Below are 12803 nucleotides of genomic sequence, written 5' to 3'. Positions count from 1 at the left end.
GCATTTCCCCTTATGTCTAAAGGGATATTGATAATAATTTAGGATAGTACTATCTAATAGACCTTTATGCAATGAAGAAAATGTTCTATAATCTATACTGTCCAATATAGTAGTCATTAGCCATATGTGATTACTGAGTACTTAAAATTGGCTAGTGCAAAGGAGGAACTGAAATTTTTAATTTAATCTTAATTAAAAATTTTAAGTTAAACAGCGATATGTGATAGCTAGGGGATATTGTATTGTACACCACAAGTCTGGACTTTATATAGTTGAAGGTGCTGTAAATCTAAAGCATAGAATCTGAGGCCTGTGGCATTATTATATTTCAGTAGTGTAGTAGAGAAAGGAATTAGTCAAGGTAGACACCTTAAAATAGCAAGCGGAGAAACAAAAGGCAAAGATTGTGAATATTTCTCTAACTCCAAGTGAGTTTGTAGGTTGAAAGCTCCAAGTGCCATTTAAGACTGAAAATGCTTTGCATGTAGATGTTTATTTTGTAAAAAAGAGAACATATACGTATTATGGGACAGTCTTAGGGTATTTGGTGTGACATGATAAGGAGGAAGAAATAGTATGAATAAATACTTTAAAAATGTTCACTGAAGGGAGAGCATGATTTATCACATTGTAAATATTGTTCCTTTTTTTATTTTTTAGGTACAGCATCTGGTGCAGTAAGTACCTCTGGAACATAATTTATTTCATTATACTTCTTTAGCCTACAACATTGATTCTTATTTCTGTTTTAAGGATCATCTGCTAACTTGAATCTTTTTCCTTTCTTTTCTATGCCAAAGGTTGAAAAATGGTTTGAATGATCCATCTTAAAATTTAATTTTTTTAAAATTTAATTTTGATGGGATTTAATGAAAGAAAAAAGAATCCGATATAGGTCAGATTTTACAAAGATTTGAATTTCCCACTCTTAGTACAATTAGAAGGGAAACAGAACTTATAGGTATACAGTAATTAACCTGATAATTTTCACATAAGGTTTACATTAGAAGGTACTCCTATATAAAAATTTATGTAACTTTTATTACTGTAAACCTAATACAGACTTTCTAATACATAAAATTTAAAATACTTTTGTTTATACCTTCCCTAATGTCAGAAAGACATAGTATTCAAAATTGCTTTTCTTGTTGTTGTTCTTGGTGGTGGTAGTTGGTCCCCTCCCCCCTCAGGAAAGGAGAAATACACTGCTACACTGCATTTCTTTTTTTCCATACTTGAATTTTTAAGATAATAGTTATTTTTGCTAATGTTGCTGTGTAAGATGTTCATAATAGAACATCTAATAGAACATAATAGAACATATGTTTTTATGATGTTTGGGAAAATAAGCCTGATGAAAGCTTCACTTTAAAGATGGCTATTTACTTACTGATAATAGCCATGCCCTTTGGCCTCAGGGTTTTCTGTAATTTTTTAGTTTATTTTTTAATTTTTTAAAGATCAATGGAAAGAAGAGGGTTTTTTGTTTGCCTGCTTGCTTGTTTTGGGGGGAGCAAAGGGACAGAAAGAGAATCATTTTAAAGATTTTACTTATTTATTCATGAGAGACAGAGAGAGTCCAAGACATACGCAGAAGGAGACGCAGACTCCCGGCGGGGAGCCCAATGCAGGACTCGATTTCAGGATCACGACCCAAGGCAAAGGCAGCCACTCAACTACTGAGCCACCCAGGTGTCCCACAGAGAGGGAATCTTAAGCAGACTGCACACTTAGCATGCAGCCAGTGCAGAGATTGATCTCACCACCATGAGATAGATCATGACCTGAGCTGAAGTCAGGAGTCAGTCACTAATGGACTGAGCCATCAGGCACCCTGGAAAGAAGAGTTTATATGTATAATCTAATCTCATTTAATCAAAATAATCCTGAGAGTTGGCTATTATCCCCATGTTATGGTTGAGGAAATGCCAAAAGCATTTGCATTGCATTGCAAAAAGCAATTCTTTTGCAAAAAGAATTGATTATAAATGTGTTAATATTTTAAATATGAGGGGAAAGACTTTTAATTGTGAACTGTATTTAAATGTTTTAAAGTTTCTTATATCTTTTGCTTTAAAAGTTGAATGGTTATAGGGACGCCTGGGTGGCTCAGTCTGTTGAGTGTCGGACTTTACTCAGGTCATAATCTCAGGGTAATGAGATCCAGCCCTGGGCTCTGTGCTAGGTGTGGAGTCTACTTGGGATTCTCCTTCTCCTCCTTTACCCCTCTCCTGCTCGCATGTGGGATCTCTGTCTTTCTCTTTAAATAAAATCTTTTTAAACAAAATGTTGAAGAATTATAAAATATCCATGTGGTGTTCTTCCATTACAAGTGCCTATTTATATTTTTCACTAGTGATAGCTCATGGTTTTTTGTTTGTTTATTTAAATAATGCAGGCTCATTTGGGGGATTAAGAAGCAGACATAAGTTAAAACGAAGAAAGTGAATTTCACCCTAAGTTTTTCCACCTCGAAGGGACCACCACCACCATTAGTGTTTTGGTTGTGTCAGTTGTCTATCAAACCTTTTTTCCTAAATTGAAATAATCTTTTTTTTTTTTTTTTTTTTTTTTTGTTTTAAGATTTTATTTATTTGAGAGAGAGAAGGTGAGCACACACACTTGAGCAGGTGGGGAGATGCACAGAGAGAGAGGGATAAGCAGGCTCCTTGCTAAGTGGGGCTCCATCCCAGGACTCTGGGATCATGGACTGAGCCACCCAGGCACCCTGAAATAGCTTTTTTTTTTTTTTTTTAAAGATTTTATTTATTTATTCATGATAGACAGAGAGAGAGAGAGGCAGAGACACAGGCAGAGGGAGAAGCAGGCTCCATGCACCGGGAGCCTGACGTGGGATTCGATCCTGGGTCTCCAGGATCGTGCCCTGGGCCAAAGGCAGGCGCCAAACCGCTGCGCCACCCAGGGATCCTGAAATAGCTTTTTAATCATACGTCAAATTCACACATATTCTGGCTTCTACTTCTGGATTTTCTTTTACATTTTCCAGAGATGGAAAATGTTTATTTTGTTTATTTTTCCTCCAGTATTGCACATTTTCTGATTAAAACAGCTTTAATAGTAATCTGGGCGGCTCAGTTAGGCAGCTAAATCTTGATTTCTTCTCAGGTCATGATCTCAGGGTCCTGGAATCCAGCCCCCAAGTCGGACTCTGTGCTCAGCAAGGAGTCTGCTTGAGGGTTCTTTCTGCCCCTCCCCTGCATTTTCTGTCTCTCTCTCTCTCTCTCATATAAATGAATAAATCATTTTAAAAGTTTATTAAGACACTTCTTTGTTGTTTCTTCATTATTGCTTTAGCTATTTTCACATATTAGTGTATGAATTCCTGTATCCCCCTCCAAAAAAATCTGTAAATATACATATACCCACACACACTAAAGACAAAATTGTGGTATTCTGGGATTATATTTAATTCGTTTCAATTTTGGAAGAATTCACATTTTCTACTCTTCTATTTTCCCATCTAAAAATACTGTGTATTTGAAAATTTCCTATTTGCTTTAATTCTTTTTAGATTTTGGGTACACAAATTTGAGTTATTTGAACTCTTCAGATCATGGTCATTGTCATTTGATCCTTGGAGGATTCCTCACATATTTTTCCACTTTATTCTTCATCTTCACTCCCCTCCCTATAACACCCTTCCTAACAGGTGCTCATTTGGTTATATGCCCAAAGATATGCATATATTGGGAAAAGCTTACGGAATTTTTTTGTAGATGTTTTTGTGGTTTTTTTCTTCTCCTTTTTTCTTTTCTCTCTTTTTTTTTAAAGATTTATTTATTTATTTAGGCACATCTTCGTTGTTTCTCTCTTCATTATTGCTTTAGCTATTTTCACATATTAGTGTATGAATTCCTGTATCCCCCTCCAAAAAAATGGCGGGAGCCTGATGCAGAACTTGATCCCGGGGCTCCAGGATCGCGCCCTGGGCCAAAGGCAGGCGCCAAACTGCTGAGCCACCTAGGGATCCCCCTCTTCTCCTTTTTTCTTTACATGTTTCATACTTGTTTCTTTGTTGAGGTATAATTAACATAACATTTTAGATTGTACAAAATTACTTGTTATCTATACACTGTGAAATGATCACAATTTAGTTAACATCTATTCATACATAGTTGCACATCTTTTTTTCGTGTGATAAAGACTTTTAAGATTTACTCCCCAAAACTTTGAAATATACAGCACAGTATTATTGTTATTACTATGCTATGTGTTATATCTCCATGAGTTAACTTATTTTATAACTGGTACTATGTACCTATTTACCCTCTTCACCCATTTCGAACCCTCACCCTCAATCTGTTCTTTGTATCTAAGTTTGGATTTTACATTGTTTTTAAGATTCCATATGTAAGGGAGGTCAAATGGTGCTTACCTTTCTCCATTTGACTTCACTTAACATAGTGCCTTCAAGGTCCATCTGTGTTTTGCAAATGACAAGATTTTATTCTTTTTTTATAGCTGAATAGTATTCCTGTGTGTGTGTGTGTGTGTACACCTTTCCTATCTTGGCTTTTGTAAATAAGGCTGCTGTGAACTTGGGGGTATATGTGTCTGTTTGTTTGTTTATTTATTTATTTATTTATTTATTTATTTTTATAAATTTATTTTTTATTGGTGTTCAGTTTGCCAACATATAGAGTAACACCCAGTGCTCATCCCGTCAAGTGCCACCTCAGTGCCCATCACCCAGTCACCCCCCAACCCCCGCCCACCTCCCCTTCCACCACCCCTAGTTCCGTTTCCCAGAATTAGGAGTCTTTCATGTTGTCTCCCTTTCTGATATTTCCCACTCATTTTTTCTCCTTTCCCCTTTATTCCCTTTCACTGTTTTTTATATTCCCCAAATTACATGTGTCTTTTTAAGTTTTCATTTTCTTTGACTAAATACCCAGAAGTGGAATTGCTGGATTGTATGGTAGTTCTATTTCTAAATTTTTGAGGAGCCTTCATATTATTTTCCATAGTGGCTACACTAGTTACATTGCCATCAACAGTACATGTAGGTTTCCTTTTTCCCCACATTCTAACACCTATCTGTTGGCCATCTATATGTGTTTTCTGGGAAAATGTCTATTCGGATGCTTTGCTCGTTTTTTTATCAGATTATTTGGGGGGGGCTTTTGCTGTTGCGTTGTATGAGCTCTTTATATATTTTGGATATTAACTCTATATACATGATTTTTTTTTTTAATCTTTTTTTTTTTTAAATTATTTATTTATTTATGATAGTCACAGAGAGAGAGAGAGAGGCAGAGACATAGGCAGAGGGAGAAGCAGGCTCCATGCACCGGGAGCCTGATGTGGGATTCGATCCCGGGTCTCCAGGATTGCGCCCTGGGCCAAAGGCAGGCGCTAAACTGTTGCGCCACCCAGGGTTCCCTCTATATACATGATTTGCAGATATTTTTCTTCCATTAAGCAGGTTGCTTTTTCATTTTGTTGATTATTGTTTTGTCAAAAGGTTTTTTTTAAGACTTTATTTATCTTATTTTTTTAAAGATTTTATTTATTTATTCATGAGAGACACCGAGACAGAGAGGTAGAGACACAGGCAGAGGGAGAAGTAGGCTCCATGCAGGGAGCCTGACGTGGGACTCAATCCTGGGTCCCTAGGATCAGGCCCTTGGCTGTAGGCGGCACTAAACTGCTGAGCCACCGGGGCTGCCCAAGATTTTATTTATTTATTCATGAGAGAGACACACACAGAGAGAGAGAGGCAGAGACACAGGCAGAGGGAGAAGCAGGCTCCATGCAGGGAGCCCAATGTGGGACTTGATCCCCGGTCTCCAGGATCATGCCCTGGGCCGAAGGCAGGCGCTAAACCGCTGAGCCACCCAGGGATCCCGTGTCAAAAGGTTTTGTAGTTTGATGTGGTCCACTTGTTTTGTTTTGTTTTTGTTGCCTTTGCTGTTGGAATCAGATCGTAAAGATCATTGCCAAGACTAATTAATGGTCAAGCAGCTTTTACTGCTTATCTTTATTCCTGGGAGTTTTATGGTTTCAGGTCATGAATTCAAGCCTACATCCATTTTGGGTTAGTTTTTATGCATAATGAAGATAGTCTAGTTTCATTCTTCTGCATTTGGCTTCCTGTCTTGTATATTCTTACCTCCTTTGTCATATATGAACCAACCATTTATGCATGAGTTTATTTCTAAGATCTTGATTGTTTTATTGATCTACATATATATATATATGTATATATATATGTATTTTAAGATTTTATTTATTCATGAGCAGCAGAGAGAGAGAGAGAGAGAGAGGCAGGGACACAGGCAGAGGGAGAAGCAGGCTCCATGCAGGGACCCCGATGTGGGACTCGATCCTGGGTCCCTAGGATCACGTCCTGGGCCGAAGGCAGGCGCTAAACTGCTGAGCCAGCCAGGGAGCCCTGATCTACATATATCTAGGTTTATGCCAGTACTATACTATTTTGATTATAGTACCTTGGTAATATAATTTGAAAGCAAGGAGCATGATACCTCCAGTTTTGTTCTTTAGATTGCTTTGGCTATTCAGTCTTTTTGCGGTTCCATCCAGATTTTGGGATTGTGTGTTCTGTTCCTTTGAAAAATGCCTTTGGGGCACATGGGTGGCTCAGTTAAGCATCTGCCTTTGGCTCAGGTCAGACATTGGACTCCCCAGAGGGAGCCTGTTCCTCCCTCTGCCTATGTCACTGCCTGTCTCTCTGGGTCTCTCATGAATAAATAACTAAAATCTTAAAAAAAAAAAAAAGTGCCTTTGGAATTTTGATAGGGATAACATTGAATGTATAGATTACTTTGGGTAGTATGGACATTTGAACAATATTAATTTTTTCGGTCCATGAATATAGAATGTCTCTCCATTTATTTATGTCTTTCATTTTTTTTTCTTTTAGGATCATTTCATTTAGGAAACTATCCTAGTTTCCACTGTATAGTTCTTTTAACATCTTCGGTTACTTTTTTCCCTAGGTATTGTGTTATTTTTGGTACAATTGTAAATGGTATTTTTTTTTTCTTAATCAGTTTCGGGTTGTCCAAAAACATATTTTTGGTATTTTGACTGGAGTTGGATTGAATATGTAGTTTATGAGGGCATATTTATAATACTAAGCCTTATCAGTGAACATGGTAGTCAGTTTTTTCTGTCTATTAAAGACAAATTTTGTCTATTAAAGTCTAATTTTTCCTATTAGAGTCTTGTCCATTCCTCATTCTGTTAGTTTATACATACTGTATAAGACTTGGTGCTGTTTTAATCTTATACTTTATGATCGTTTTTTATATATGTTTTCCAGGAGGTTTGCTGAATTGTTGCTTTGGGGGTTCTTTGTATATTATATAATGAATTTTGACTTCTTTTTTCTTCTAATCTATATCTAATCTTTCAACTTTTTGTGTCAGTCAAAAAACCTCTAGTATTATGGTGAGCAGCAGCAGTGATAAGCTGGCATCTTTAACTTGTTTTCTCTCTTACAGAGCATATGAATTAAATTTCTCCATTTAATATATTTACTGTATCTTATTTTTTCTACTGTTGCCTTTTGATAAACCACCTTTATTTTATTTTATTTTTTTTAAATTTTTATTTATTTATGATAGTCACAGAGAGAGAGAGAGAGAGAAAGAGGCAGAGACATAGGCAGAGGGAGAAGCAGGCTCCATGCACCGGGAGCCCAACGTGGGATTCGATCCTGGGTCTCCAGGATCACGCCCTGGGCCAAAGGCAGGCGCTAAACTGCTGCGCCACCCAGGGATCCCGATAAACCACCTTTATTAAATTGACATTTCTATTCCTGGTTTGCTGAGAAGAGGTCATTGTGAACTTTGTTTTATTTATTTATATATTTATTTACTTTTAGAGTGTAAGGGACACATACAACACTTCTGTTCCTAGTTTGCTGAGAGAAGTCATTATGAACTTTATTTATTCATTCACTCATTTTTAAATTTATTTTTAGAATGTAATGTATGCATACAAGCCAGAGTGGAGGAGGAGGGTACTTTCAGGGGGCAGAGGGAGAGGAAGAGAGAAAAATCTTAAGCCCCATGCCCTGCATGAAGCCTGACTTGGGGCTCGATCTCAGGACCCTGAGATTGTGACCTCAGCTGAAATCAAGAGTCAGATAGTTTACCAACTGAGGGGCTCCATGAACTTGATTTTTAAAATTCTCCAATGCTTTTTTTCTTATCCAGAGATGGTCATTTGATATTTTTGTTATAGTCTGTTAAAAGTGCAAGAACACAGATACATTTTCTGATATCTCATCTTTGCATTACTAAGGTGAACCCTAGTTATTAAGTGTGTTAAGAGTGTATATGTCTACATATACGTGTATTTAATTCCTTTGTTATTTAAATGGCTTTTCTGTGATTAGTAAGCTTTCTCTGTCTGGTCCTTAGAACAATTTGCATAGATGATGAATAATATTAGAACACAAACAAAAACTGTCTGAACCTAATAATACTTTTTGAGCATAGAGATTTTAGATAACTATGTCAATTTTGTTTAGTGGTTATTGAACTATTCCAATTTTATTGAACTATTCCCCCATTATTTATGTTTTGTTGAGGTTTAATAATGATTTAGCATAGAGTTAGAAATCCTATCATTGCCATTATTTATTCTGTCTTTTGGAGGGGGTAACCGTTCAGTTTATTTTTGCTATCTTTATTTACTTCTTGATAACTCTTGCCTTTTTTCCAGCTTCTTGAGTACTTAGCTCATGGCTGTTAGACCTTTTTTTTGGTACTGATTTAACTGTATTGCTTAAATTTTGACATAGAGGGTTTTCATTTCACTGAGTTCCCAATATTTTCTTTTCTATTTTCCCTCATTTGATTTCTTTATTGAAAGGATATTGGGTGGTATGTTTTTCTTGGTTTCTAGATCTGGGATTTTTTTTTTAAGACTTATTTTTTTTGGTAAGATTTTGATTATTTGAGAGAGAGAGAAAGAGCAAGAACACAAGCTAGGAGCAGAGGGAGAAGTAGGATTCCTGCTGAATGAGCAGGGAGCCTGATGTGGGATTCTTATCTTAGAATCCTGGTATCATGGCCAGAACGAAGGCAGGCATTTAACTGACTGAGCCACCCAGGTGCCCTAAGACTGTTTTTTAGAGCAATTTTAGGGTAGCAGCAAAATTGAACACTGAGTAAGGAGTTTCTTAATATCTTCTCCCCTTATAGCCTCCCATATTAACATCTCCCACCAGGGTGTTGTATTTCTAATCAGTCAATGATCCTATACTGATGCTTTGTTACATCCTGTAGTCCAGTGTACATTAGACTTTATTCTCAGGGTTATGCATTCTATGAGTTTTAACAAATAATGACATGTATAGTCATGAGTGTGTACAAAATAATTTCACTACCCTAAAAATCCTCTTTGTTGCACCTGTTCAGGTCTCTCCCTACCTCCACCCCAAGCCAGCACTAATCTTCTTAGTGTCTGCATTGTTTTACCTTTTCCTGAGTATCACGTAGTTAGAATTATACAGTATGTAGTTTCTATAGACTGGCTTTGTTCATTTAGTTGCATTATAGTTTCCTCCATTTTTCTCATGGCATAATAGCTTTTTTTTTTTTGGTACTGAATAATACAGTAGTAATAATAATAGCAGACAGTTTCATTGTCTGAACTTGCCATGGTTTATCCGTTCACCTACTGAAAGACGTCTTAATTTTGCTTCCAGGTTTTGACCATGAATAAAACACTATTATAAACATCAGTGAGCAGATCTTTGTGTGGATATAAGTTTTGAACTCATTTGGATAAATAACCACTGAGCATGCTTGCTTGATCATATGGTATAAATGTATGCAGCTTTGTGACAAGTTGCAAGACTGTCTTCCAAAGTGGCTACCCATTTTGAATCCCCCCCCCCCCAGTAATAAAAGGCATTTAATTTTAATTTGCAGTTCTTTGGTGTCAATGTTAAGCATCTTAAGCGTCTTGTCATAGGCTTATTTACCACCTGTATGTCTTTTGGTAAGGTATCTGTTCAGATCTTTTGACCATTTCTTAGTTGGGTTGTTCATATTTTTTTTAGAGTGGGAGAGAAAGAGGTGAGAAGGGGAACAGAGAGATGGAGAGAGAATCTTAAGTAGACTCCACACCCAGCACAGAGTCCAGTGCAAGGGTTGATCTCACAACACTGAGATCATGACCTGAGCCAAAATCAAGAGTCACGTAACCAACTGAGCTGCACAGCTGTCCCTGGGTTGCGTATTCATTTTTTTTTCTTAATTTTTTTTAAAAGATTATTTATTTGAGAGAGAGTATGTGCAAGTGTGGACATGGGGGAGAGGTAGAGACTCCTAAGCAAGCTCCTCACTGAGTGTAGAGCCCTACTTGGGGCTTGATCTCATGACCCATGCAATCATGAACTGAGCCCAAATTACATCTTGGACACAACCCACCGAGCCACTCAGGGGCCCCTGGGTTTTAAGTTTGTTTGTGTGTGTATATATATATATATATATATATATATTTATTCATTCATTTATTCATTCATTTATTTATTTATTTCAAGATTTACTTATTTATTCATGAGAGAGAGGCAGAGACATAGAGGGAGAAGCAGGCTCCCCTCAGGGAGCCCAATGCAGAACTTGATTCTGGATCCTGGGTTCACACCCTGAGCCAAAGGCAGGTGCTAAACCTCTGAGCCACCTAGGCATCCCTGGGTTTTAAGTTCAACAAGGAGGTCTTTGTAATATTCTGGATAGTTTTTTTTTTTTTTTTTTTTTTTTTTTATCTGATGTATCCTTTGCAGGTATTTTCTTCCAGTCTGTGGCTTGTCATTTCATTCTCTTTACTTTGCCTTTGGCAGAATAGAAATTTTTAAAGAAGTCCAGTTTGTCAGTTACTTCTTTCATGTATCATGTCTTTGGATGACTTTTTTTTTTTTTTTTTTTTTTTAAGTATACTTTTTTTTGCATATTATCAGAAAGCATGGGGGGGGAGTGAAGCACAGCCTGTGGAATATTGTTTGCATTTTATTAAAGCTTCACTATGTCTTATTTTAAGATCAATTTTTAGGGATATTCTGTGTGCTTTTAATTTAAAGTTATTTTGTTATCCTATTTTGGCGTATCTTTCATCTCTTTGCTCTACCTAAGAAGAGAGGAGTGTCTTAAAATCCTTAACTTAAAAAGATGTCATCTTTTTCTCCCTGTATTTTTGTTGTTGTTGCTGTGTATTTCAAGGCTGAATTACTAAACACATGTATGTCCAGAATAAGTTTTTGGTCTGTTACTTTTTATCCATAGTAAGTCCCTCATTTTCATTATGGTTTTTGTTTTAAATTCTGTTAGGTAGGAGAAACTGCTATCATCAAGAACAGCTTTTTAAATTTTTTTTATTTTGCCTTCTAAAATCTTGATGTATTGTAAATAGGAATTTTTTTTACATTTTTACTGCAAACTAGTTATTGCCAGTTCAGAAATTATTTTTATATTTAGCTTAGTGCTAGGTATGTTTATCAGTTTCCCTGGGAAATTAGAATACTTTTTTTTTTTTTTCATTTCAGTTAGATTTTGTTAGAATCTTTAGCAGTAAAGATAAGAGAATTTATCTCTTTCCCAAATATTTATATCAGTTATTTCCTATTATTTATTATATGAATAGTTATTTGCTATTAAGTGTTTGTTGAAATACAGTGATTATAGACCCACATTTTGGTCATGATTTTAATAGAAGTGGCTTTAGAATAACTTTTTATTGGTTTTCAGTAAGTTGCCCTTCATCATTTTGATTTTTTTTGTTATTTCTAGGATTTTTGTTCTTTTTTTTTTTTTAATATATCTGACCTGTCATAATTTTGAGGATGTGATTTGATCATACCGAGTCTCTTGGTGTTTTCCTGCGATAGTTTCTTTTCTCAGTTTGTTAATAGAAATAATTTCCTTACTGATTTCCCAATATTAAACCACCCTGACATAGCTATAGTCAATTCTACTTTGCGTATATACACTGCAGGTTTCACAGTTTTTCATCTTTTCCTAAGATCTGAAACAAGGACATTGTAATTTTGTGTTCTTTAAATCATACATGATATTCTGCTATGAAATTATCTAGTTGGGTATCTTTTAGTTCCTTTTGTAGTAATTGGAATATTTTTGTATGATGTGTTTCTTCCAGGGCAAATTATAATAGTTTGTGAGGAAATGATTTGCTCTAGATTTTGGGAGTTGGTTGTAAATCTTCGATTTGCAATTATGTTCTTCCTTAATTCTAATCTTGTATTTTGTCTTTTTCTTATTTTCCTTAGAGTAGTTGAGGGAACTTTTCTACCTATGTAGTGTTTCAGTTTAGTCATGTTTTTTCTCTTGGTTTCATTCAGTTGAGCTTATACTTGACTACAGAAATAGTCATGTATGTAAATGTTTATCTTGTGTACTTAGGTTTATTTTAGTTTAAGCATATTGAATTTATTCACAAGCCAATTGTGAAGTATATTAGCTCTCTTGATAATTATATATATTCACTTTTTCCTTTTATCCAGTCTTTTTTTTCTTTTAAACATTTTCTGTGTATTTTTTGCCGCTATACCACAATGTCTTGTTCTGTATTTATTAACACTGCATCTTAGACATTTTCTGTTATATCAGAACACAGATATCCATAAGATACGTGTACAGTGTGAATGGACCCTAGCTGAACAGTTTTCCTGTGGGTAGATGTTGACCTACCTCCAGCTTCTCCCCATTACAAGTAATCCTGCAGAGAACATTCTTGCCCATCTCTGCAACTGTGCATACAATGGGGCTTTGTGGTGTGAAATACCAGCA

The 12803-nt window shown here is 35.9% G+C and overlaps 1 protein-coding gene across 7 annotated transcripts in view; it reads left to right on the top strand.

The window, feature by feature from the left end:
- Positions 1-12803, top strand: part of PRPF40A (pre-mRNA processing factor 40 homolog A) — a 60419-nt gene that overhangs the window by 16759 nt on the left and 30857 nt on the right. For all 7 annotated transcript variants that reach the window (XM_072789237.1, XM_072789236.1, XM_072789235.1 and 4 more), the window contains one exon: positions 661-677. In XM_072789237.1, the coding sequence (XP_072645338.1) occupies positions 661-677 (17 nt within the window). The remainder of the gene's footprint in view (positions 1-660; positions 678-12803) is intronic.

The sequence above is a fragment of the Canis lupus genome, chromosome 20, assembly GCF_048164855.1.
Source record: "Canis lupus baileyi chromosome 20, mCanLup2.hap1, whole genome shotgun sequence".
NCBI lineage: Eukaryota > Metazoa > Chordata > Mammalia > Carnivora > Canidae > Canis > Canis lupus.
Note: the sequence above shows the minus strand (reverse complement) of the source record. Positions and strands in the feature narration are given on the sequence as shown.